Source organism: Sander lucioperca, chromosome 2, assembly GCF_008315115.2.
Source record: "Sander lucioperca isolate FBNREF2018 chromosome 2, SLUC_FBN_1.2, whole genome shotgun sequence".
Taxonomy (NCBI): Eukaryota; Metazoa; Chordata; class Actinopteri; order Perciformes; family Percidae; genus Sander; species Sander lucioperca.
This window is the reverse complement of record NC_050174.1, coordinates 2,977,001-3,003,856: the sequence shown is the minus strand read 5'-3', so window position 1 is coordinate 3,003,856 and position 26,856 is coordinate 2,977,001. Positions and strand designations below refer to the sequence as shown.

Genomic DNA, 26,856 nt, shown 5'->3' with positions numbered 1-26,856 from the left:
TGACCTTCCTTACAGTGGAATGCTTGAAAAGGAGTTATTCTTTGCAACAGCAAATATTTTATTTGCTCATGTATTGCTTACATAGGGTTTTGTTAGATCTAATCTAGTATATTCATGTGTGATGTGATTGATGTGTATATCTCAGCATGTTTCAGAAGTGCTAGGTATTTGTTTTTCTTTTTTAGCTATTTCTATTTTAGGCTTCAATAACATGCAACATCAATCATCATACTGTTGTCTGATGTTACAGTTCCTGACTCTCTCAACAATGTGAGTCCCTTTTTTAATTTACTATGCAGAACTGACACTTGAGAGATTTGAAGATGGCTTCTGTGTTGAAGATGGAAAAATACATCACAATGCAAATACGCAGAGGCTGCGCAATATAGCCGATAGGAATAGATAGTAATTTCGAAATGACTTAAGATGGAAAATTTAATTATAGTGTTGATATATTGTTTAAAAGATAGTTCCTTCATGAACCTGACTGAGCCGTGTCTAACAATCAGTTGAAGTGTATCAGGCCCATAATTAACTCATCTCCCATTTCAGAACCAGATCTTTCAAATGGCTTCCTTCCAGGAAGTTGGAGGCACAAAAATCACTCTTGGTATCTGACATGTTTGTTGTGGAGTTTCAAAGGTTTATACATTTTTTATAGTTTGTTTCAGAGGGTTTACAGAAGGGTATGATGTAAATGCTTACCCGAAAAACAGCCTAACAACTTTGTAATAACTTTTCAAAAATATGCTTTATCAATTGATAGAAATGTACATTCATGTTAAAAGTATAGTATTGCTAACAATATTATACAACACATGTTGTCAGTATGATAGCTCTAATGTTATTCCATTGTCTATTTGTTATATAATTATGATTTTTGGGTACAATGTTGGGTTAATGTTTAAATAATTTCACAATTACATCAAAGGGAGCTTAGATTTTCAGCATTCAGAACTTATTGGCTGGTTTAAACTCAGTTTTGGGACACAGACTCTCTGCCTCCTGGCAATTCAAGACACTCCTAATCTCCTTTCACCACCTACGTGCATTTTCAGCAGCTCAGAGACAGAACATGGTGCTGTGAGCAAGAGACCGGCGTCACATTTACCGGCCAAAAAGGCTGAGATGGTTCCTTATTGAGTCCAAAAGCAATTGTACATAGAGTATTATTTTTCCAGTATTTGTATGTTGATGGATTACTGCCTCACAAGATGTTTTTCTTGGATTTTTCTTACCTTACTGGCTATTACAGGCCAACGTATGTCTAAAGAATGGCACAATGCCTCAGACCTTGATTACTTAATGCACCTTTTGCACTTATATTGATGACAAGAGTCTGAAAAGATAACTTAGGGTACATATAAAGCATGATGTTCTATATCAGTCTCCTTTTAGACGGCCAGAATAGAACAGCCTGACCATCGCTAGTGGACATAAGTTATAGAAGTGGCGATTTTGTTGGGATAAATGTAACAGATGGGGCCCTAAACACTCTGCAAAGCCAAAGGGTATCTCAAAATGGAAAAAGGGAGCAATCCGTGGATTCAGCTAACCTTGAAATAAATCTATACTTTTCTGTGGATTTCAATCTGAAATGTCAGGATGTCAATCGATAAAGCCAAGCTGATCCTCAGCATTTCACAGAGTCATCTCTCTGATTGAGGATTTGACAGATAGAAAATTATTTCACGGACACATAACATGGTTGTTATTTTATTCATGGAAATACCTTTCCACAGACATAGAAGAAGAACATCAGGTTGAGTCAATGAACAGATATCACATGGTCCATAAACATTTTTGCAAGACAAGTATCAAAGTACAGTACAATGGAAATAGAACATTTAGTAGACTATCAACATGTTCATACAGTTTTTTTCAACAGTAAAATGAAAATAAATATTGGTTTGTACATTTTGCTCTGGTGATGAATAATAAACCCATGATTGGAGTATTTGTATGAGTATGCACAATGCCAAAGTGTTTTAAAAAGAATAAGGCAACAAATCAAAATATTATTATAACTTTATTCCCCATGGAAATGTTCCCTCTGTGAAGATATAATAAAAAGAACAATGAGACAGTATAATTTGTTAGTCAGTTAATATTCTATTCCATTATATTTGTATCAAAAAAATAGATACATCTATAGTAATGTAATTCTTTTTGCCAAAACTATATCAGGAATTGGATGAACAATCATGGTGGTGAGTTGTTGTTGTGCGCTGCAGCACATCTTAAAGTGCAAAAATGGAAACAAAGGTATCTGTTAATAAATGGGCATTTTCTGTGTGTTGTGTTGCCCACAACGTTGACACTTTTGACAAATTACCCAGGTGCATCAGGTAATCGTTATCCCTCCTGGCTCTGGGCGATAGGGTAGTCTAATTTTGTTGCCTTTTGTGAGGTTCTGGCTGCTGTGTAAGATAAAAGTTTGGGGAGCTGCCAATACAGATTCTAAAAAGGGATATTGATAAGGTGTGAATTATTTAGATCTCTATATTGCAGTGACTTGTTTTTGAGGGCATTTTTTACTTTCCAAACACGCCCTGTCAAAAATTGACACTGATGACGGCTTCTGGGTAAAACACGTTAATTTTTTTGCCCACATTAAATGAGAAGATTACTTGATGAGTGAGTGCCGGAGTTTTGTTTTCTTTGATCCTTGTCCCTGCCGTGCACCTCATACACTGTCTAAGATTTGGAGCTGTGCGGGCTACTTTTCATTATACCTTTCTAAATTCTAAATTTAAGATTAAATATTTCCTGATGAAAGTCTACTAATCAGAACATAGTGAGTACTGTAGGGCTTGTGCAGGATTTCTAGTTTCTTCTCAATAATTTAAATTTTAATTTCATTGGATTGTTTACCGAGCTTGCTCTCGTTATGTGGCCCAGTTCTGTTGGCGCAGATCCCTCCAAAGCTTTGGTTAAAGTTGGTTTATATACAAGACACATAATGATGATGACAGACCTAACCCAGATGCATGCACAACAATTTAAACTACACCCAATCAAATTCATGGGGTGCTTCACAGATATTTATGTTTTATTGCAACAGTTTACACCTTTTGGCCCCTGTCAAACTTCAATGCACTGGGCAACTTCTGACACACCTGTTCTCACTCATCTGTCTGCATCTCACTGAATAAGAGGGAGCCAATGTCTTTGTTGTATTGCCAAAACCTTTGTTTGAAAAGTGCTATATAAACTTTTCTGACCTCAACAGTTAATAGGTCCATTGGTGCTAACATTTTTGAAGATTCACGTCCCTCCAAACATGGTGACATGTCTATTTTACATACATTAATTGCTCTATAGCAATGCATCCAGATGCAAAAACAACTAAAAAAATAAGACACAAAGTACAAACATAATCCATTCTTGCACATTTGTATCCGCACTACCAACCACATAAGTACTGATGCATATTCTTCAAATGTTGCGTGAAACAGATCTTGAAGATTTTTTGCTCTTCGGTGACAGTGGGCAGCGGTCATCAGGCGCCCGGCAAGGCAAAAGATCAACAGCTTAGCAATCCCGAAATCTTTTTTTTTTTTTTTTTTAACAAGCATGTACTAGAGCAGCCCTTCTTTTTCATGCAGTTGTATGCTTTACTTTTGTTGTACCACACACAATTGCTCACAGTTGTCATTAAGTAATTGAAAACAGCTGTTACTCAGTCATAATGATTAAATACATTGATAAGAACTTTTACAAATGTTTCAAGACAACTGTTTACATCCATGCATTTCATGCATAGATGATGGTCATCCTCTGAGGCCTGCACAGCCCCACAGTGGAGACAGAGAGAGTTGAGTGTTTACTGCATGTCCAGCTAGTTACATGTCCATTCAGACTTCAACGCCTTCCGCCCGCGAGCTGTTAACCTGCCTCACTTTGCTCCGTCCTGCTCAGACTGAAGCCCAGACGCCTGAATGAATGAGTGAAACTATCCACCCAATCACATGCACGTCCCTGCAAACCCTATTTCCTTCTTACCTAGCTGTTGTTATTCCCACTTGGTTTTTGTTGCGATGTTGCACCGCATACAAAATCTTCACAATGCTGTGCACTCCAGACCTTGCACATAACAACACCTTTCAGCCACAGGAATACATTTTCTCTAATGTCCCCCACAATATTTCACAGATTTCTTTCTACTTGTTTATAATAAACCGCATGGTACACTGGACAAATATAGAACTAGACAGTCACAGTACACTTCTCTTTATAGCTGCCACCATACTAAATGCAACACTGCTCAAATGCACATAGCTAATGAATACTAAATGTTGAATTACGAAGAGTGATATGTACTAGTCACCTGTTACCTTTAAACACAGCACTGTCTCTTTGTATGTGAGGTCCTGTCGTCCTTGAAACTCAGTTGTCAGCATGTCTCTGACACCAAGATAAATTCCAGCCCATGTAGTGTCCTTGGTGACGCTAGTTTTTCTACAGTCATATGTCGGCCTGTTTTACAGCTGCATGATTGTCTGTTGTGTTTTTTTGTTTTTGTTTTTTAGCCTTATTTCTTCAGTCATTTATCTGTCGGGCAGCCTTTAGGTGGTGGTAAAGGCTGACAATGCCGCTGCTTCTATTTCATGCCGCTCCGCAGCACCTGATTGGCTGCGATGAGCATAACGCTGATGATGAAAGCAATTGCAAAGGCGCATATCAGACTCTTGCGCACACAAGTTTGCTTGACATGCTGCGTCGGGCTGGAAGCTGGGGGGAAAAAAGAAGAAGTGGGAGGGAAAGAGGAAAAACATTACCTAAAGGTCTAATGAATCAGGTATTATTTAATGCTTGAAAGATATCTTGATAGTGTTTTCTGAATGAAAGAGCTCATCACAAAACCTCATAATTACATGAACACAATTATAGGGGATGAATATTTGTTTGTTTTCATACCTGTACGCTGTGTAACTGCATCTAGATTAAAATGTTGATTGCAGTTTTGGAACAACAAACAAATGGATTGGCACCTGACTGGCATGTTAATGGATGTTCAAAACGCCATAGCTCCAAGAATAGGTGTAGTATACCTGCATAATTGCCTAAAGTAAGAACCAAGGCAGTTAAAACAGAAAAAAAAAAAAAAAAAAAAAGGAACTTACATATCTGCTGTACCTTGTGTTCATAGTTGCTTTGTATTTTTTTTCCCAAATAGAAGATATTTGAAACTGCTTAAAATTGATCTTGCTTTTGATTTATCTTAATTTCCTCCAGAGGTCATCGCCGCTCTCTGAGAAAAATAACTCACGCCTTCAAAAAGTATTTTCCAACAGAAAAGGTTTTTCTCTTTGTAAATAATAGAACAAGTTTGAAACGGCTCCAACAACCATTAAACCTACACATTACGTAGATAAATGACCACATAAAAAGCAAAGCATCCTCTATAACAGCCCTCTGTAAATTAACCATTGAAGGAAAATTCCACCCTTCTCTGATACAGTAATTTGCCATCTTCAGTAAATTTCAGTTCTTTTGTAATGAAGAGGTGTAATTTACTTTTTCACATTAGGCATTTTCTCTAAACCTGCCTCTACTTGAGTTAGGGATATCCTGCATTCTGACAATTACTTTTAAATGAGGGGTTCTCCACACAGAGTCTGTGTAGACAGATGGAGCTTTAGCAATAGTATGTTAATTTTTATGGATGAGGGGAACACAGGAGAGGAGAGGGAACGACACCATTTGCTGTGCACAGTTGCTCAAATTACAAAACAGCGGCCTAAGAGGCCACAGCATTTCATAGGCTAGCTGATAAGCGGTTGGAGTACATTATGATCTATTGAAGCTGCTCATGGGAGAAATTGGTATCACTGATGTTTCAACAACACAGTACAACAAGTGGATTTAGGGGAAAATGGTGGAGACTAGAAAGAAGTTATGATTGTGAGGAATTTTTAAGGATGAAATCTGCAATTGGTTAAACAGATATACATTACTATTAATATATTGTGTGATGAAAGATTCCAAATGATGTTTCTTCCACTATGGTTAGACATGCTCTACTCAGTACAGTGCAACTAAGGAGCTATTGTTGATCAGGTTTGCTGGGCCATCATCACTACCATAAATAATGGTCATATAATAATAAAACACATTACTAGAAGCTATAGGCTATATCTTCTTTGATGCAGTTTTAAGGGTCATTTCACCCAAATCACAAACCCCTCACTTTTAAAAATCAGTTGAAGACCTACTTTTTTAAACAGGCCTGTGGATGGACTTTGTTTTAACATGTATCATATAATATGTTTAATGTAAAGAACTTTGTGATTTTTTTATCTGTGAAAAGCACTATATAAATAAAACGTATTTACTTACTTACTTACTTACTCACTTACTTACTTACTTACTTACTTACTTACTTACTTACTTACTTACATACTTACTTACTCAATACTGGTATCTAGCCATGCAGATTTTTTTTACTTAAGATATCCACCTTAAACATTTTAATACATGTAAATGTAAATTGATTTGTGGTGCTCGAAGCCTAGATAAAATGACATTTGGAAAAATTCAACAGGAGGGGAGTCTTTGTGGATAAGACGCATGCAACATTAGATAACAACGTCCCCAGTTTAATTTAAGCTGGGACCTTTGTTGCATTATATCACCAGATCACATAAGCAGCTGAAGTCTGTGAAAGTATGAGGTTCTTCCTTACTGTCTATATCCAACTGGCAGTCATCAGGGTTCTGTATGTGGTTCTCCTCAGTCATGATGATGTTCTCGATGTCTTTCATGGAAAGGTGATCACAGAAGGTGTCATAGAGGAGCCTCTTCAGTTCTTCAACCGTTAATTTCTGCATGTCACACTGGAGATAGCCATACATAAGTGAACATTAACTTAGACACAGGCTGGCGGACATGATACCACACACACACACACACACACACACACACACACACACATATACAGTAAATGCAAAGGGGCATTTACAAACACATGCATATAGTATGTAGGCCCGCACACATAAGACATAAAAAGGGAAGTGAACAATAACAGCAGAAATAGTAGTGTATGGAAAAAAGGTTTCTGCAGTGTAAATTTAATCAGATTATAGAAATATAAATAAATAATAGAAAGTATGAATAGACATTTTAAACTTTCTGAAATCCAATCAAAATACAAGATCCCCCCAGTTGAATGTTCTGGTGGATGATTACAGTAAGCGTCATGGTTTGCCTACTGGACAACTGATTTTAAACTCCCTTATTTGGTTTTTCACTTGTAATATTGATGTTAAAAATGCTAATATTGGATTAGCTTTTAATATTGGATCGATAATATAAAGAATACAACAGTTTTCCTACAATTTAACAAATAGGCCTACTAATAAAGTATGCAGTGGTGAAAGAAGTATTGAGATTATTTAGGTTACTTAAATAAAAGTAGCAATACCACACTATAAAAATACTTCATTACAAGTAACAGTCCTGCATTCAAAATAAAGTAATAAAAAAAAAAAAGTAATATCAACAATAGTACACCTTATGGAGTACTGCTCCTGTTGGTATTATGGAATGCGGAGAAAATTTTAACTTGTTTACATACTGTTAGTTTAACCTAATAGCAAAGCATTGTTTTTTATAAGCCGGTCATAAATTTTATATGTAAAATTGGATTCTACTAAGTTAACTGTTAGATAAATTCAGTGGAGTACAAAATACAGTTTGCTTCAAAGTATAAAGTAGCAGAATGAAAATATTTAAATAAAGTACCTCAAAGGTGAGTTTCTGAGTAAATACTTAGTTATATTTCACCACTGGCATTATGTAACATTTGAGTTAGATCAAATAAAAAATCTGTGAATGACACAGACTCATAACTAACATTCCTGCAAAAATGCCAATCAAGGATCTGTGCCTGTTTGGAAAGCTCACCTATGTTACTAATTTTCTGCTCAGCTTGAGCCACGTTCACCGGTGTGACCGGAGGCTGTCTTTGATAGGACCAGCACATGCTTGATAATTCTAGTCTGTTAAATAATGTTACGTGAGGCTATGTGGCCTTTGCAACAGTCCCTCTGGTTTCTTGACTCTCCCAGCAGGTGACTTTCGTTATGATTTTTTTTTCGTACACTGACTACACCAACAATTCCCACAAATCCCCTCTCCTTTACACTCCATTTGCAGCATCACTTTCAGACAGCCACCCTGGCTCTGATATCACGTAACTACAACAAAGGGGGGTTAGACACGAGCTCCATCCCATTAATTTAATTTCACTGTCAAAGTGAGCAGTTGATTATGTTATTATTATTAATGAGGTGTCTGTAAATAACTTAATATCTATTTTACATAAAAATTGACTTTAATGTTCTAGTAATAAGACTGTGGCCACACACAAAGAGGCAGACTTAACTCAAAGTTTTGAGGAGGGACACAGTTCTTAAGGGAATACAAACCTCTCCAAGATTAAAATCATCCCATTAACAACCCACTGGATGTGGCAATTAAAACTGGTTTTCCTTTAAACTCGTACGGTGGCAGAGTCTAAATGTGTGTATGCTTGAAGGGTTTGCTACAGCTGTGAGTCTGCTGTCTATCTTCTTAATAATAGGCAGAAAATGAGTGACCGAATAATGAGCACCTTCCAAAAAACGGAGTCAAAGTCAGTGCCGTTGAACTTATCTGGCATCCCAGCTGCCGTCAGCTTTGGGCCCAGAAGAGTGACAAACTCCTCAAAGTCCACCTGGCCATCGCCTGCAGAAAAGAGGCACAGTTGGTGTTTATTGTCGCTGGTTTAACTGCCTACTAAAGTCCAGTTTTGTATCCAAATAGAGAGCAAAGCTTCTATGCTTTGTGTCTTAAGATAATAAAAAATCCAAGCTGTGTGTTGTGTGTTTGCCTCACCATCCATGTCCAGTCTCTGAATAATGACTTCCAGCTCCACTTCATTTGGCATGTAGCCCAGGGAGCGCATGGCCATTCCCAGCTCCTGCTTTGAGATGAACCCGTTTCCATCGCGGTCAAACACTTTGAAGGCCTCACGGATCTCTGCAGAGAAGACAAACAAACACACACAAGCTGAAGTCATACAGAAGAGCAGGATATGAAAGTGGGAAATGTTCCATGCAGCAAAGACACATTTTTTATGCCGCATCATTGCTTGAGTCATAGTTATATGAGAGTTGGCAGCTCAGGAGAACAAATTCCACCAGTACAATGACAAAAAAAGAGCCAAGATAAAATAAATATCCTTCAACAAAGAGCTGAGATTAGGACAAATTGTCAACAATTTAAAGGGCAATACTTTCTGCTGTCCTTGTTTTTAAAATTGTATGGGGATGAATCAAACCTATGTAGTGTTATTCTCTCTGCGGCTGCCAAAATAAAATAAAAAGCTTTAATGCCAAAAATAACCTAACAGGAATATGTGCTGCTGTCATATGAGGTGCGTAAACACTCTAGTGGTTGCATTTCCTAGCTTCCCATCTGTACTATAATTTATTAGAAAGAAAGACAAATAAATGACAAAAGGTTAGAACATGATACCCACTATTTCAAACAATTACTGCCAACTCAAAATGATTGCTGAACCCCTAAGTGTAAGAGTTGACATTAAAAATAATTTTAAAATGATTATCTTCAGTAAATAATCTGTTATTTTTGTGTGTCAATATGTTGATATATCAGTTTGGCTGAGGGCACTCCACTATTTGTTTTCATAGCAACATCAGCTTTCTAGTCATGACTGGTACTGCTCAGCCTGTGAAAACAGTTGTATAATGTCTCCTGTGGCTCTGGGGGAAATTTTCTAAAGTCTGACTAAATAACCCAAATGACATCATCAGGGTTATCTCTGTTTGTACTGGAGACTGGGCATTTCTAACTGAGAGCCTGCATTAAAAACTGTAGGCATCGAATTTTAAAGATGTTGGCATTTACCAGGCAGGGAGAGTCCAAGAGATGCTATTCTATACAGTCTTCTGTTCCTCTACTGTTAAATAGTTCTCTTTATTAGAACTGTGGGGGAGTTTAGGTGTGTATTCATGAAGTCTGTTATTAGATTCTCAGCTAGTTGTTGTGTGAAGTTTTGATAATAAGAGAGAAAATGACTCAAATGCTTCAATTTAGTAAATCTGGAATCATTTCGACAGCTGTGTACAACTTCAAGGCTAGAACAAAGGTCTTTCATTTCTTTGTCAAGTAATACCAAAGGGTTCTTTTTGTATTGATACTAGCCAGGAGACTTAACATAATCTATGTAGTTTGAAGCTGTGTCCATGGAAGAGTCCTGCTTCACCGTGACTGGATTTAGAGCAGCAAATGAATTATAGGTGTGGGCTGATCAGTGCTTTAGTTTGTGTCCATAAAATACATTTTGCGTAAATAGCTGCTCTGTTGAATCCATGTTGAATCTCCCCTCCATTGTCCAGTTCCGGTGATAGCCTTACTGACTAACTTGACCCATAGTAAGATCAAAAATGTATCTAAACATTAAAAACCGATGCACCAATTTTGACCATTCATAATCAGTCTCTTGCGACTCCCCAGACTTTATGGAAGACCATTGGATCCACCTTTAACATAACTTGATAATGGAAAACAATGTGCCTTACTTCTAAGTAGCAGTAACAGCAGTTAGTTTGAGATAAACAGAAGAAAAACAAGCGGGCCTACAGCCCAATAAACAATGAATACTGCCTACAGAAATTCAAACCTCATTAAATGGAAAAAAAAAGTCACACAGTACAGGACACACTGTTCGTACTCTGAGAAGTACAGTGAAACAGAGTAGATGATGCCCCCCGCTAACACAGAGCCACAATCACTACAGACAATCTTCAAGCAGGTAATTCCTCTATTTAGCCACATTGTGCATGTCCCCTCATCTCTGCTTGTTTTCGCATCATGAGGGACTGAATCCATTCATTTATATATAATAACATCCACAACCGAGTCACCTACAATTTTAAACTTGTCACATCTTTGTGTCACACATCTGATCAGCACACAAAAGAGCAGAGCAGGAGATGAATCTTAAAATGGACATAATGCACAAAGTAAATCTTCAGAAAATCACATGCTAAATCTATAATCTCTCTAATCTGTTGGAAGCAGAAACCCTAAACTGCATCATTAAATAGTCATGTAAGAGTTATATTCAGTCTTTGTAATATGTTTTCAGGGAAATATGGTATTTTCCAGAAAATCAAAAAAATAGATTAGGTCAGAGTAAAACTAAGTTTGTAAATGAAAAACAGTGTACAGTGGGTTTTGAATAATTCATGAAAACAAAATGAGGTAAATGCTGTTGCTAAGTAATGCACAACTTCTCTGTTACAATTGACTGACAATAACAACCTTCTAGGTAGGTGAAATAAAAATTTGAATTCAAATGACTTTCCCTTCTCAGGTTACAGGCAATTAGCTGTTGTTAAGTCACTGAAGTGTAATACTAACCAAACTGTATCAATCCGCTGCGAAGTCTTGTTAAGGAATTGCAGCTCCGGAGTGTCAGAATGGCGACGAATGGCTGAGCCTCGGGGCCAAAATCAGCAGAATGACAGTCTGAGACAATTATTCCCATTGGAAAAAAAAACATTAAATACCAATGTGGCAGCAGGGCTTCAGGAAAATAGTTTGTTGTAATCAAGTACACGTCCACATAATAGAAACTGTGCCACAGGGACAAGGGTACTTGGCAATCATGTATTACAATGGATTACATCTGGGCATGAAATTTATAAAACCCAGCAGAGTGACATTTGCAGCAGCTATTTTTCACACTGTTTTTCCCTTCAAATTGTCTTGCTGAAAGGAATACTTTGAACCCTCCAGCTGTGTTTTTTTTTTCCTCCCTAGATGTGATCTTATTGTTTATAGAATAACAGTACCTCAGTATCCACCTGAGGTCTCCACTCCATCTGTTTACTTTAGAAAGAGGGGCTTTCCAGCAGACACTCCCTGAAAAAAAAACATGTTGCCGCCACGCAGGAGGCAAACACACTCTTAAATAAGGTGCCAAAACAGTTTCAGCAAATACTCTGTCTCCCCTGAAAGCTTTATTTATTGATCAAAGGCCAAGATGAGAAATAACATCCCGACTGATGAGTGGTTTCTAGTATATTTGATATAAAAAGTTTGTATTGTGTTGTAATGAAATACAGACTCAATTTGTTGGGGGAGGATTGTAATACTCTGTCACAGCATTTACAGAAAAGAAATTCCTTATGCATGGGCCAGAATTATAATGAATGGCTTATCAAGTCAAGTAAACATCCGTAAAGCTGGAATATGTACAAATATACCTAACAAATCTCTAAAGTAAAGCCGACCGTAAATAATCCCCACTCAAATGTATCAAAAGAGGCTGATTAATCATCCTCTAAAAGAATAAATTTCTTTTTGACCAAGCACAATCCAGATAGAGTGCTATCTCTTTGAGAGTAAATCTATCTTGTCCTCAGAAGAGACAAATACGTATATTCTCCCATTTTCACTTTACTCTGGAAGCCCCAAATGGGCCAAATCCACATGTATTCCCCCACAGTGACTATTGTTATTGAGAAACTCATCAGAAGTCAGAACTAGTTTAGTTTAGTTGTTTCGCAGAACATAAAAACAAATTACTATTAAAACTGTTCCCTCTCCCTGACTGTGAATAAAGGATTTGGCAAAAAAACTCAATAGCTCTGGTATTGCTGCACCAATGACCTGAATTATCCTGCCCAATCAAAGAGAAGCAGTTGGCAAAATTTCACCACCACTTAGTCATGTAGCCTTGAAATAAATGGATCTAAATTCGAGGCACACATAATTAAAGCGACAGTGGATCAGTAGCTACAATCCACTTTTATATTCCCAAACCAAAAAGGTAAAATAATAATACAGCAGTGGATAGAGATCTATTTGCTGGATACAGTGACAGGAAATTTGATTTTTTTTTTTTTTTCACACTGTTGGCTAATTCCCCATATTGTATCATAGCATAAAACTGTTTCACATTAACCCTGCTAAACAATTCCTCTTGGATATACCATAATTAAAAATGATACGGTCTAGGTCTCCATTGTTTGCATTATTCATTAATCTCATGATTATTATTTTCAACTGTGTATTATACAGAGAAAAAATAGAGAATGAAAAATGTTCCCACAGCCCAAGTTGGCATCATCAAGTTGGTTGTTTTGTCAGAACAACACTTCAAAACTCAAGCATAATCTATCTACAACTGTAGATCTCTGGTTGCTGGCATTTATAATTTATCAATGATTTATATGATTACTTGATTATCAAATTGTTGTCTCTTGGCCTCAACAATTTATTGACTTGTCATTTAAGCATTAATGTGGTCTTGTTTTTGCTTTGTTGTTTAGTTTTTTGTAAATCCTGCTGGCTTTAAATAAGCTTGTTGTGATGAACTTGGGGACACCACAACAAGCTGTAAACATAACATCATATTATTAAAGTATTTTATGATGAACGTGTTGGCAAACAGTTGCCTATTAAACATCCAACATCCATGGAGCATCATTGACATTCATTTGGAGCCATGTTTCTGGTCACTTGGCTAATATTCAATCTTATTTTAGCTTTGTTTTGGTCTCTCTGTAGGTAGATAAGCAACTCTTTAGCTGCTATATGTCGCACATGTTCACCAGCTAGTTGCTAACTTTGTCTGTCTATCGTTAGGTGCTGGCCCAGAGCTTGTTTGCTTAAATCAGCTGCTGCGGCTGGAAACTGGGTTGATGAGAGCTGTGAGAATCAACCAAAACAGGAACAGTTCAGGGGACTCCCAAAGGTGTGCAGGGCACAGCGTACATTTCAATGATTGTTAAAATCTAATTTGACCTCTTTCAAACTATTTGAACAGGACATGTAACGAACCTACCATCTCATTTAAATTATTGTCACTATTTTATTTTTTTCTGTCATTGCCGTAGATTTTATTATTGCTATTATTATACTCCTGCTCATCTCACTTTCAGCTTCAATTACATTTTACTTTTTTACCTTATTAATATACATAAGATTTGTTTTTGTTATTTTTAGAAGCTGCTGTTGTTGCTTCCACTCAGTCTCTGATACCATGGCTCCACTGGGGAGATACGAATATTTGTGTTGAAAGCATGTGGTATTTTCTTTGATGTAGAGAGGTGCTTGTTGGCCTTCAAAGATGCGATGCCATGCGGTCCCCTGGTGTGTGATCTGACAGAGGATGAAAAGCCCAAGTTAAGATCGTGAGCTGCGAGAGCCAAGCATCTGAAGCTGAACTCCCACAAGGGAAAGGTGCAGTGTGTACTTCCATCTCACTGCTCTCCCCGTACACTGTTCTATATCAATGCACTCAGTCAGTGCAGTAGATCCTTGCTGCAGCACAGAGACGTGGAACAGTCTGTGAACTGTACAGAGCACTAGACATAGACTGGAATCACTTGGAAACTGAGCTGATTCATGCAGACAAATAGAAAACGCTTGGATTCACAACGAGGGTGAAGCATCAATGACAAAGGGCACGACATCCACTTTCTACGCGGCATTTTCTATTAGACTCATGAGGATATAGCCATAAAGTGAACACGATTTTTAAAATGTCATCATCTTTGGCTGTAGACTTATGATGAAGAAAAAAGTAAATTGAAAAATGGGTGAAATTAACTCTCCTCAACCGTGATGTAGTCTACATGATATGCAGGTATACGGAGTATACCCACTAGAAACGGTCAAGGATTTCTGTATACCCGCTTACAAAAATTCAAGGATAACGTTAATGATGATTGTTTTGTGAGAGAACTTTCACACTTACGTTCATAAATTCACCCCGTCTGTGTTGCGAGTCGCCTAGGAACAACAATTCGGTCATTCTCTGCGCAGATTTGAAATTAACTAATGTAAATCACTAACGTAGATATATTAAACAAAAGCAAATTTAAACTACACTCTTTCAGTGTTTTGGTAAGCCTGCCCCTGAAGCTACTGCCGCTTCGAGTGACACTGCAGCAGACGTTAACGTTAGCCTACAGAAACTGCAGAAAATGAGCCAGATGAGGCTGATGCTTTACACAGTAACATTACCAAAAACCTATGGGGTTGTCGCTCTGGGACACGTCGCTCTGGCACGGGCGAGTCCAATGCCGGGTGTTGAAAAATTACAGTATACTCACTACAAAAAACTAGACTACGCCACTGCTCCTCATCCTTACAGAACAGAAAGATATCACATGGGAAATAGTTACTTGTATTTTCGAGGCATGCCTGGAGCAAAGCTTAACCCCTTTAATGCCAAATTTAGCATCAGTGAAAACTTTTGCTAATTACACGTGGTGCACTTTCAGCAGAACAGGGCTTTTGAAGAGGTAAAGTGTCCATGAATGTATTCCGTAGCCGTTTTTTTAGAGCTAGGAATACTCTTGGCCTCAGTCAGACCTGCATCTGCTTATGGCTGCTTTGGATCGGTAATTGCAGCACACCCACTCTTTATGTAAGACCTTATCAGTGTGAGAAAAACACTGCTTTGCTGTGTGTGTGTGTGTGTGTGTGTGTGTGTGTGTGTGTGTGTGTGTGTGTGTGTGTGTGTGCGTGTGTGCGTGCGTGCGTGCGTGCGTGCGTGCGTGCGTGCATGCGTGTGTGTGTGTGTGTACATTAGACGGCTATTTTTAAACACCCATAACAACCTTAATCCATCTTTAGCTGGATATGGGCCGACTTGGGCACCCGGAATATTTAAATATTACCATAGCAGGATTTTAATAAGGCTCTGGAGTTTTCAAAAGGGGTTTATGGCAGAGTGTCTGTGTCTTAAGGAAAAATCCTATCTCTGCGTTTGGATGGAAACTCCTCCCATGATGAAATTTGCCGCGCTTTAACCTCGTTAACACGACCACGGGGAAGAGAAGAAAAAAAAGTTGGAAAGTTCGAGGTGCTTCATCCTCAATAAGAAAAAAAAAATCCCCCGGCCAACTTCTTAAACCCCACTTGACCTTGAACGATTGAAGACAGTGAAAGACCGTAAAATATGAGCCAGTCTCTGTTGCTTCATTCGGGTTTTCTTTATCAGCAGGAAGGGGGAATCAGTGATCTGTCTCCATTTTTTTTCCCTCCCACACTCTTATGTTTTCAAAGCTGCAAGTTTTCATCACCACAGCCGATATCAAGCTGAGCCGACGCCAATATTCACAGGGCGAAAACCTGCGAGAAGCACCTCAAACAAAGGTCAGAAGTGAACAATCAAAAGCCTCCACTCTGCATTACAGCTTATCTAACACTCCCTCATCAGTTCCACCACATTAATGTTACGCACTCGCCTATGGATCTCATTTTTCTACTGCTGGATTTTGTTATTGTCTGGTGTAGACTTTGCAGTGTTGTTCATCAAAGAGAGGAAATATAAGCCAGGGGGGAAAAACACTTCACCTTCCAGAATTCATCATAGTTAATTTCACAGGTAATAAAGTCTGCTGGATCCACTCCTTCATGGCAATCGATCAAAATGGGAATAAATGACTCAACTTTAACCTACCTGACAGAGGTAATCACAGCACTTCATGATATTCTCCGCTAATCTGCACCACGTTTTCCATCAAAACCCAATTTGGCAAGGAAAAATGTCATGCCAGATTACAGTAACTGATTAACTGAGAATGTATACGAGACCTTGGTTGTTGACGTGATCTGAGACACTAAAACATCAAACGCCCTTTTTAACCTTTTAACTGATTTTCACAGTGTGCACCTATTTCAAATAAATGCAAAGAAATAAACAATGCTCTCCAGTTTTTATATTAAAGTAACAGTTTAACATTTTGGGTAATATGCTTGTTCTCTATCTGGCAGAGAGTTGGATGAGAAGAATGACATCACTCTTTTATCTGTAAATATGAAGCTAACCTGAGCAGCTAGTTACTGTAGCTTAGCTTAGCACAAAGAATAACAGGGAGAAACAACTTGCCTGGTTCTGTCTAATAGCAACAAAATCTGCCTACTAGCACCTCAAAAGTTTATTCATTAACACGCTATATCTCATTTGTTTAATCTGCACCAAAAACAAAGTGTAAAAGCTACAAATAGCCGTTTTACACAGACCATCCACTCGAAAACGAAAACGACCACATAGGACGATTGTGCAAGCAGCTCATACGACCCATATTTACATTTATGTTGGGCGGCGACCTCTCTGGCCGTAGTAATTATCGCAGGAGCAAACGAGGAAGTGAGGTGACAAAGAGCGTCAAATAAAGATGCAGGTTGGGGTGGTGGATGGGTTAAACAAACAGGATTTTCTGTCAGGAGTCTGGGGTTTGTGTCCTGTGTGAAACCAAATACGAGCAGGATGCTTTAATGGGAATCCCCAGTGCTGCATATCTGTAATGTCACGAACCACGTCATTCTCCAAAATAGATACATTCTGTCTTCTTGTCTTTCTTATGTCTTTTTTCTTCACTAAGGTGTGCACCTTTTTTCCTTTGGTGGTTTTTTATTGATTATTAGGGAAGCCTTTGAGGCTTTTTATGCATTTAAACAGAACAAACCAGTTTCGCTATATTCACCGCCTTCCCTCCACACATATGCAGCGTCATGTCACCATCCTGTTTCAGTGTTTCGTAGAATAAAAACTCACAAATCCAACATCACCAAATTCAGATTCTGACAATGAATGCTGAATATGTCGCAGGCTGTATAGGCATACAACTTTGGAGTAATTTAATAATTACAGAAGTCAGTGCTGTTGATGCCGCATGTCTTTCTTCTTTGTAAATCATTAACAAAAGCCGTCTGTTATTAACTGTTTGCCAGACTTGTAACATTGTCAAGAGGTTTTGAAAGGCAGAAAGTGGAAATGTAATGATGTTGGCAGTGGAAAAACATGTATTTGATTGATTTGCTTTTTTGTTTCAATATTATTTCAGCGAGAGAATGCTTTGATGATTCTTTGTAGGAGCATATGAAAAGCTCTCCTCTATGCAAGAGGAAACAAACAATTTGTTCAGGGGATCCAATTTAAGGGTAAAATTAGGGGTTTTTTTGTAAATGAAGAAATAATTGAACTAATTCTGGCTTACTGGGAGAGAGCCTTTGCTAATAGCAGTCAATAACTGAAGTGAACAGGAGAGGGAAATAAGTGTTTGGTTTTGGTAAACACATATGTATCGTTTGCACACGCCACACTTGTGAAAATGAGCCAGCATATCCAAATCGTCTTTGCAGCATATGTTTTAAAATGGTTGCAGTTGACCCCTTGGAAGTTCACCCCCACAACTCCCACTGATTCTGCACCAGCGCTACGTTATGTGCATAATTTCTGTCTTGCCAAGCAGATGTCTTTAAATATCTTGCATTAGTATTCATGTAAGTATTTCCAAAGGAATGGAAGTCAGCCCTCCACCTCAGGGTGAAGGAATGAGTCAATGTTTTCTGCCGCAGCTACAGTAGGAGTTGAGCAGAAACATCAAGATTGCCTCACAGGCAGTTTATGCCATTAGGAGCACAGTGGTGTCAGTGTTTTTTGGGCAGCTGTCAGTCAAAGCAATTTGCAAAGTCCCCAAAACTCTGCCAAGGGAACAACTAAAAATGTTTAAAAAAAACAAGTCCCAATAGCATGTGTTAAATTTTTTATTACTGAAAGCAAACTACTTTCAAAAACAAAAGGCAGTATGGAAGTCAGAATATCTTAATAAAATATTTTTAAATGCATATTGACGACTCAAGGACACACATGAGGAGAAAAATAAATCTCCAATTAGTCCTGTCCCACAATAGCCTGGTCCTACCAGACTCGACATCGAAAACGATTTCTGGTCCAGAGCCACTCTGGATCTGCCATAACCAATCGATAACGTTTGGTCGTGACGTATGTCATGCGCATGTGCAACAAGAGGGGAGACCGACAACTATCGGCTTATATTTAGCATTAGCATCGCTAGCGTTAGCCTTAGCCAACTCCTTCACCACTAACAGAGCGAGCTGGAAAATCTAACTTTTCCCGAACCTCATGGGGAGGAGAGCCACAACATCATGGCCACCAACACAACCCAGCAAATATTGTTCTTGCTTGGGCTTAAACTTCTGGATATTCGGCAACATTGCCACAACAGACCGAATGGCTTCGCTCGCATCTTTCTAGCACACGTCCTCAACGTCATCGTTCTCAGCCACTCCCTCGGTTTGCTGATTGGACTGCCAAATATTTGGCCGGAGAAAACCCAAGAATATACCGCAAACCCAGACGGAGTACTGAAGGGAAATTAAAATTGAGCGGAAGTACGTAGGAGGGCGGAGCCAGGCTAGTACCACAAGCCAAGAGTGCTGACTTTCCGAGTTTCATCATCCAAACATAGACTTTTTACCTGTGTTGGTATCACTGGTCGTTTTCACTTTCCACCTAACTTTCCTGGCTCCACAGAGTTAATAATAATCATGAAAAGAAATAAAACAAAGTACAAACTGCTTCACAGAAAGAAAAATGAAATAAAATACCAAACTAAATGATAAAATACACAAAGGGCAAAAATGTATTAAATATCATAAACAAAAAATGTAAAACCAATTAGCGGGCAGCTTAGATAAAATCAGGATATGCTTTCCAATAAAAGTATGTTTTGTGAAGAGACTTAAAAGGGGTGGGGCATAAATGTCTGTAACATTACCGAATTTCTGACTACAGCCAGTACTAGGACTTACTTCCGCATAGCCCATAGGTAGTTGGACTGTCGTCATTCTCCGAAATTTCACGAACCAAAACATCTTGAATCCTTGCGTAGCTTAGTGGCTTCTCAGCATCAAAACTTTAGATAGATAGATTTATTTATCCCGAAGGAAATTTTAGAACAACAATTATGTGCATTCAAACTACCACACACGTGTACCACCGGGATACATTGGTACAGATCGGAGAATATGCAGGACACTTTATTACAGACAGAATACTCGACACAGCTTCGCCCGCCTGCTATGGTGACCAGCGGTGTTGCTCGATGCCTCTGGCCGGTGAAGGGACATCATCAGCGGGGAACATTGAACGAGTTTGCCGGTGGAAAACTAACGCTGTTCCATCAATCCTGCTTGCAAGTGTCCGCTCATTAGACAACAAACTGGACTACATCCAACTTCAACGAAACTCCCAACTCGAGTTCAGAGACTGCTGTGTTTTTGTTGTTGTGGAAACAATTGCTGTATCAGACTATTTAGCTACCAGGCTGGCTGCTCTGTCGCCGGGTAAGACTAGCTAGTGGAGGTGGGCTGTGTTAACACGGACTGCCTGGTGCAGAAATGGGGGTGCTTGTATCCAACTAACTGCTAACTGCTGGTGGAGTTTGTGACTGTTAAATGCCGACCATTCGACTCTTTATACTCTGTGATACAGCCCACCAAGCGCTAATGCTAGTAGCTATGTGTTAGCTGAACTTTACGGAGCATAGCATGTGTGTGCACTAAATGTAGCCTGTTTCGTATGTCGTTTTTATATAATGTCGTTTTTATATATTTTAATTGTGTAACCAATTGAGCCACGGTGAAACATTGTTTCGTGTATATGGTTGAAATGACAATAAAACACACTAAAGTTGAGTTGACTGTCTCACTGTTTGTCTGTAAACAGTAGGCGTGGCTTGGGAGCAAGTGCATTGTGGGATTTGGTGTCTTTCATCCACATGAGCCAAAAACACATTTTCTGGCTTTTCTCGGCCTAGAAGCCACCAATTTCTAAAGAAATTTCACATTTCTACTACATAAGTGACCCAATTTAAAGATATATTCATCTTTCCAATGGTGAAATATCCCTTTAAGTCATTTTTAGAAGGTCTTATTAATCCTTTACTTTTCAGCAACACTAGCAAAGCCTCTGCAAATGTCACTCTCTATCAAAGTGAATGAAATAACGTAAGCACGGTGATTGCATGCCGATAGTTTCCTATTCAGTAATAAGACGCGGTAGATTTTCCTACCATTGCTTATATCTCAAAGTAAATGAAATAGTATGAACACAATTTCTATGAAACTAGCTCTAGGCTTCAGTGGCTTTGGTTCCATTATTCCAATCACTTCCTGTTTGCAACATATCAGCTTCAGTGGGGGAATGACAACCCAATCTGTGTTTGATCTGGAGACTAGGAAAGCCCCCTTGCTCGCCACGACCGTGAACAAATGGAGAGATAACTTTGTAGGTGGCGATGATTTCGATTAGCACAGACAGTTACTCCATGAATTTAAAATGCTCCACGAGAGATTTGTCCCTGCTGGGACTCTGTAAAAAACGTTCATGTTTTCTTGACAGAGAGTATGAGAAGGCTTTCATTAGGAATGGAACTGAGCAAGGGAAAAACTAGTAGGCTATCATTTAACAAGAGTATAGATATAACACCAGATTTTGGAGTACATTCATTGAGATTTTAATTTGAGAAACATTTTATCTGCAGAAAAGGGGCTCCTTAATGTCAGAATTAATTGGCTATTTATGAATTACAGAAATTCTGTTTTCACACTTGGTCACAAATGAATAAAGGTGTTTTAGGGTTTTTCGTACAACTCTTTTAAAAATCTGTCAGTAACAAACAACATTTGTGGTTAACTCATTAAATACATGGCTGAAGATTGCTTAAGGGGAGTTGTATTCTAAGTATATTTCTATGGACATAAAACAGTGAATGAACATAAGGCAGACATACAGTAGGAATATGTATCATTTCTAGCTTAGCTTACAGTAAGTTGTGTTCTATGTGATTCTTCAACTCTAAAAATAACAAAAGTGAGAAACAACGAAAGGAAAGCCAGAGCAGATTTAAACAGAAATGATAAATAAACTGCACTGATCACAACCTTGTGGGAGAGATGTGAACATTCTGCTCCTGACTTATCTTTTGCTTTGTTTCTTCAGGAAACTTCTGGAGTCTGTTTACATGAGCCTCACTCTGGGTTACAAATGCTTTAAGCTCAGCCCTGGGACTATTTTGAAGCTGCTTCCAATAGGGCTGTTGGGCTGTTGTTAGGCAGTGTGGAAATGGGCTACCCACTTAATTCCACCTGCAGTGATATTGACACTGAGCTGTGTGTGTCCGTGTGTGTGTGTGTGTGTGTGTGTGTGTGTGTGTGTGTGTGTGTGTGTGTGTGTGTGTGTGCGCGTGTGTGTGTGTGTGTGTGTGTGTGTGTGTGTGTGTGTGTGTGTGTGTGTGTGTGTGTGTGTGTGTTTTAGTGGTGGAGGAGGTCTAAACTATATCGAGCTAACATGACCAACAGTTTTTTTCGTCCCTCTTGTGTAGGAGGGGAAATGGAGTATATGGAGTCCAATTCAATTTATGCTCGCGTTGTCGTACATTAAGGTACCACCACCTTCTATCCAACACACACAGGCATAAATAGCATCAGAAAAATTGCATTTTGTTCCAATTATAGCTTTGACAGCCTTCTCGGCCACGAAGTGTGGTGCCATTGGTCCAATCCCTCGGGTGTCCAAACCAGTAATTGAAAATCAAGACCTTGGCTATGTGTGCCAATAGGGTTTGAGCCTCTTGTCCCTATACATGCACTCACACACACATATTTAGTAATGTGCAATTTCATATGGTGACAAAGCCCTGTCTCCCTGACGGCCGAGCTGATGTATGTGACACTTCAGACTTCCAGGCAATTCTTGTCCGTCTCTCAAGAGATGCGAGCGGTGACGAGACACACGCTGACACTCGAGCACCGAAACGTCACTGCTGTCAAATCTGATCGACAGATACTCAAGATTGTTCAATGCATATTATAATTTAGAATTTATCGACCTTAACAGTATCTGCAATAACCACAATAACATTAACCCTTTGTGTTCTGTTGGAATTGGCTTTACTTCCTCATTGTTTGGAGTCCTACAGACCCCACTGCTGTATGTATAAAAATAACTAAAGTAGTTGGGGGGTTTTTCTCCTTTAAATGTCTTCTTCTTTTCCTCTGACCTTATTAAATCAATATGATAAAAAAGTTTAAAGTGGTAACCTCTTCTCTTTGCCATATACAGGGCTTGTAAACACAATGTGGAAATAACCATGTTTATTATATTAAATTGGGGAAAGTGTCATGTTTTATATGTTATACAGTAGCCTATGTTTTATAAATTAACCATGTGTTACAGCTGACCCAAAGCAGAAGGAATAACCGACTTCTGATGATGTGTTTAAAAAATTTTAGAATCATGAAGTATCAAGCTGTTAAGTATGTTTTGAGCTCAGGCCTAGACCCTGAAAGGAACGTTAGGATTTAGGAAGGTACTAAATCAGAGCAGGAAAAAAAAAACATACCATTATGAGGTGAATGTATCATGCAAAATGATATTGCTTAGGAGGAAAATGTGTTCTGATCCCAGCTGCTCACTTGTAGCACTGTCCTCCATCTCTGAGCAGTTGACAATATAATGAGGGTAAAGGCAGGATTGAAAAGAATATTTTTGAAAGCTATAAATTGGCACATATATTCACTTTCTTGAGCTATCATCAACAAACCATCAGCCCTGTCACATTTTTATGGTATCCATTCTGTGCTGAAAGGCTGTGAATCTTTCACAACCTATTAGACATCCCTCACACGGAATCACTAATGCTCTACAACACTCTGTCACTGCTGTTAACTGTGCACTACCTCGGGCTCTCCTATTCTCTCCACAAAGCATCCCATTGCTTCTCCAGTCAAACTGCCACTATAAGTTGAGCTGTAAAGCCCAAACGGCTCACTTTGTTTTGCACCAGAGTGACTGCAGCAAGGAAGCACAGGTGGACTTGACTAACTGAAGTCAAAAGCAAGTGCTGTCTGCTTATTGCATCCAGCTGATTGTATATTAAAATGGTATGACGAAGTGGAAACTGAAATTCCTTAATCTCAAAAACCAAAAGCTTTTTTTGGAGTCAATAAAAATGATTGAAATATGAGACATCCATCTTTCTTTTTTCTTGTGCTGCTGCTGTGCGCAAAACAACATGTCAGTGATGCAAGGTCTCTGTACACTGGAAATCAAGTTTGACAATAAAGCGCTGTGTGATGCAATGCTATAATCATGGACATGACATTGTGCAAAGATCAATTTTGGCACTGACATGTTGACGCTTTTTCTTTTATAAGAGGCTGAGTTTGTTGGCAGTCAAAGCAGAAAAAAAGGCAGTAGAGTATCTTGCACACATTCTTGTCTCTGGATATTTCTGCTGCTGTGAGTTCTAAAACAGGTGTCGTCTAGAAGGTACTACAGCCATTCATTGAACATGTTTTGGGAGTCAGAACCAATTCATATTTGGCTTCTTCCACTCGGCTTTTCTAATTAATATCAACCTCAGCACTGAATTACATTTCCCTGCCAACCATATTGCAGATGCAAACCTCTGTGTGTCAGTATGAGACAAACAAGTGTGTGGCTGTGTCATTTCAAATGTGTGCAACTCTCAATTTACAGTTCATTTCTGATTTCTCCCCAAGAAATTCAGTACCAGATCTCTCCCAAGACCTAGCTTGTCTGTAATCCACACATGTTTCAGTCAGAGCCTTCAGTCAGAATTGCATCCCTTTTAAAGACATGTGTGCACACTGATCTGTCTGAACCTGTCCAGCAAAGCAGTCAAATCTGGCATGTCTCTGCTTTGTTTTCCTAACAATGTGTGCCTTATTGAGGTAACAACTATGTTGAACAAATCGTTCAGCATAGATACGTCAGCTTCCTTATAGCGTTGCCGTACTGAAAACATGGCAACAACGCAAGAACTTACTGTCATCACACTCGCTTTGGGACTTGAACAACGTCCCAGGGGCTGCTGCATGATGATGTGCAGATGTCGCAGGTTCACATCACAAGTGCTCCAGGCATGAATATTCTCAGGATACTGAAAAAATGAATGGCTCAGAATAGTTTTCATGGGTCAGCATGCTTGTTGGGAGGATAATTATTTTTGCTGATAGGTGCCACTGCAATGCTGTAGAGCAGAGATCTTCAACAGGGGGTCTGCAACCCCAAGGGGTCCTCAGAGTTACTGCAGGGGGGCCACCTAATTATTGTTTGATATTTTTTAATATATTTTTTTTTTCAATAATTAAAATGTCTGAAAATATACATTAACACGAATCTAACATATTATTAGCAAAGCCTTTTTATTAAAAAAAAAGAAAAAAAAAAAAAAAAAAAACATTTAAATTACACAATATTGATGATAAGCTTATTATAGTTAAGACATTAAAAACTTGATGTATAAATAATATGTGAATATCAATTTCCATCCATCCAGCTCCAGCAATTAAGACCCCTGCTGTACAGGTTAAATGTGTATATTGTTGTAGAAAGATGATTTTCAGATAACTTTTTTTTAAATTAAAAGGTATTGGTTAAATCATTTAGCAGCTGTGGTACAACGATGTCACACAAACACTTCTGGACCATCAGAAAGTCTGTGTGGCCAGACATTATGTGCCGGTGAAATCGGGCTTCCATGAACCAAATTTCCACCCAAGAGCTTCTGCTTCCAATTGCAGCCAATGCATCATTGCTGTCCACAAGAAGCAGCACGTTGTTGCAGAAAGGGTGCAGAGATGCCTTTTTTTATTAAGCAAATCAGCTCCACACTGAGGGCATATGTGACCAACCTTCTGAATGAGCTGCAAATCTATATTCCCAAACAATGAAAGACATTTGAAACAAGCTGATCTTTGAGTAACACTGACAACAAAGTGGGTGCTTATTTTTGCACACTTTCTTTCACATATCAATATTTTGAAAATAAATCTAAAACTGGCCTATTTTAAGCTGCAAAGCTGACATTTCACCTCTCTTTTCGGCGCTCTGAGCGCTGTCCAAGGTGCTGACCGCGGGTCTATTTGAATGAGCTCCACCGCAGAAGCTGACCGCAGCCACGTACACTGCTACTACATGACTCTGTTAATGATTAAACAACTTACTAGCCTTGAAAACCCTCAGGTATACACGAACAGGTAACATCTCACCTTCAACTTCGTCTTCGGGCAGGTTCACCGGGGCGCTGTAGGAGAGGATGTCAGGGATGGTGCAGATCCCCCGGTACATCAACGTGGAGGTTACTGGATGCATCGGCATGACTGCGACCTTTGGCTGCCACCTGCGTCCTCTTAATACAAAAATGTCTACAGAGAGGATCCCAACTTCCCCCCACGGTCACCGAGGGAACGGAGAAGCGAGCCCATTGATGGGGGGAGAGGGGTGAGGTAGGAGACGGTGGATACCGCAGCGTGTCCGCCGAAATCTTGCTTTTGGTCAATGACTGAAGAGCAGGAAAATGTAGGGGGTGTCTTACCTCATTGTCGTTTTATTATTTGCTTGAAAAAACAACGTCCTGATTAATACACAAAGTCCTTAGATATAAAACTACCTCAGGCCGAGATAATGCGCACATAAATACATCAACCAAGACAAGCTCCACATCTGAAGTAAGTAATGCAGGTTATTGGTCTATATTGTATACCGATCAATCGATACACGGATTTGTAGGTTATCATTCCACTGGTTGTTTGTGTTTTTAGTCCCAGCGTTTGTCTGCAGCGAACAAATTCATGCATCCACTTGTTGGATACGAGCGCTCACTTGACGCACTCCGTCCTCAAGATCCAGCCACATTCATATAATCCACCGGAACGACACTTAAAAGATTCATGAGGAAATAGGCAAGATAATTCTAAAAGTGTCGCTTAGAAGCATGAAAAGATGATGAGCGCGTGTCCGGATCCCCAAAGACAACAATTTCTCGCTCGTTCTTAATTGGTCATGGGTACGGGGGCGCGTTGCGATCCGGTTGTTCCATCTTCAGTGGAGGAGTGTTTTTGTGAAAGGAAGCTCTCTGTGCCTCTGATATGTAGTCAGTCTCCTCTTTCTCTCCCGTCTCACCCCCGTCACTCTGTCTTTCATACATA

At 39.0% G+C, this 26,856-nt stretch overlaps 1 protein-coding gene across 1 annotated transcript; it reads right to left on the bottom strand.

The window, feature by feature from the left end:
• Nucleotides 1–2,530: 2,530 nt before the first annotated feature.
• Nucleotides 2,531–26,856, bottom strand: LOC116054230 (calcium-binding protein 7). The gene is made up of 5 exons (XM_031305668.2): nucleotides 25,918–26,856; nucleotides 8,881–9,024; nucleotides 8,618–8,730; nucleotides 6,689–6,839; nucleotides 2,531–4,734 (listed from the first exon to the last, which is right to left on the bottom strand). The coding sequence occupies exons 1-5, from the start codon at nucleotides 26,024–26,026 to the stop codon at nucleotides 4,604–4,606; spliced, it is 648 nt and encodes a 215-aa protein (XP_031161528.1). The 5' UTR covers nucleotides 26,027–26,856; the 3' UTR covers nucleotides 2,531–4,603.

Excerpts from the sequence above, each read along its gene's own strand:
- LOC116054230 (XM_031305668.2), bottom strand. The coding sequence starts at position 26,026 with ATGCCGATGCATCCAGTAACCTCCACGTTGATGTACCGGGGGATCTGC. Across the intron at positions 9,025-25,917 it reads GCCCGAAGACGAAGTTGAAG|AGATCCGTGAGGCCTTCAAA; the intron begins GTGAGATGTTAC and ends TCTTCTCTGCAG. Across the intron at positions 6,840-8,617 it reads TTGACTCCGTTTTTTGGAAG|TGTGACATGCAGAAATTAAC; the intron begins GTGCTCATTATT and ends GGCTATCTCCAG.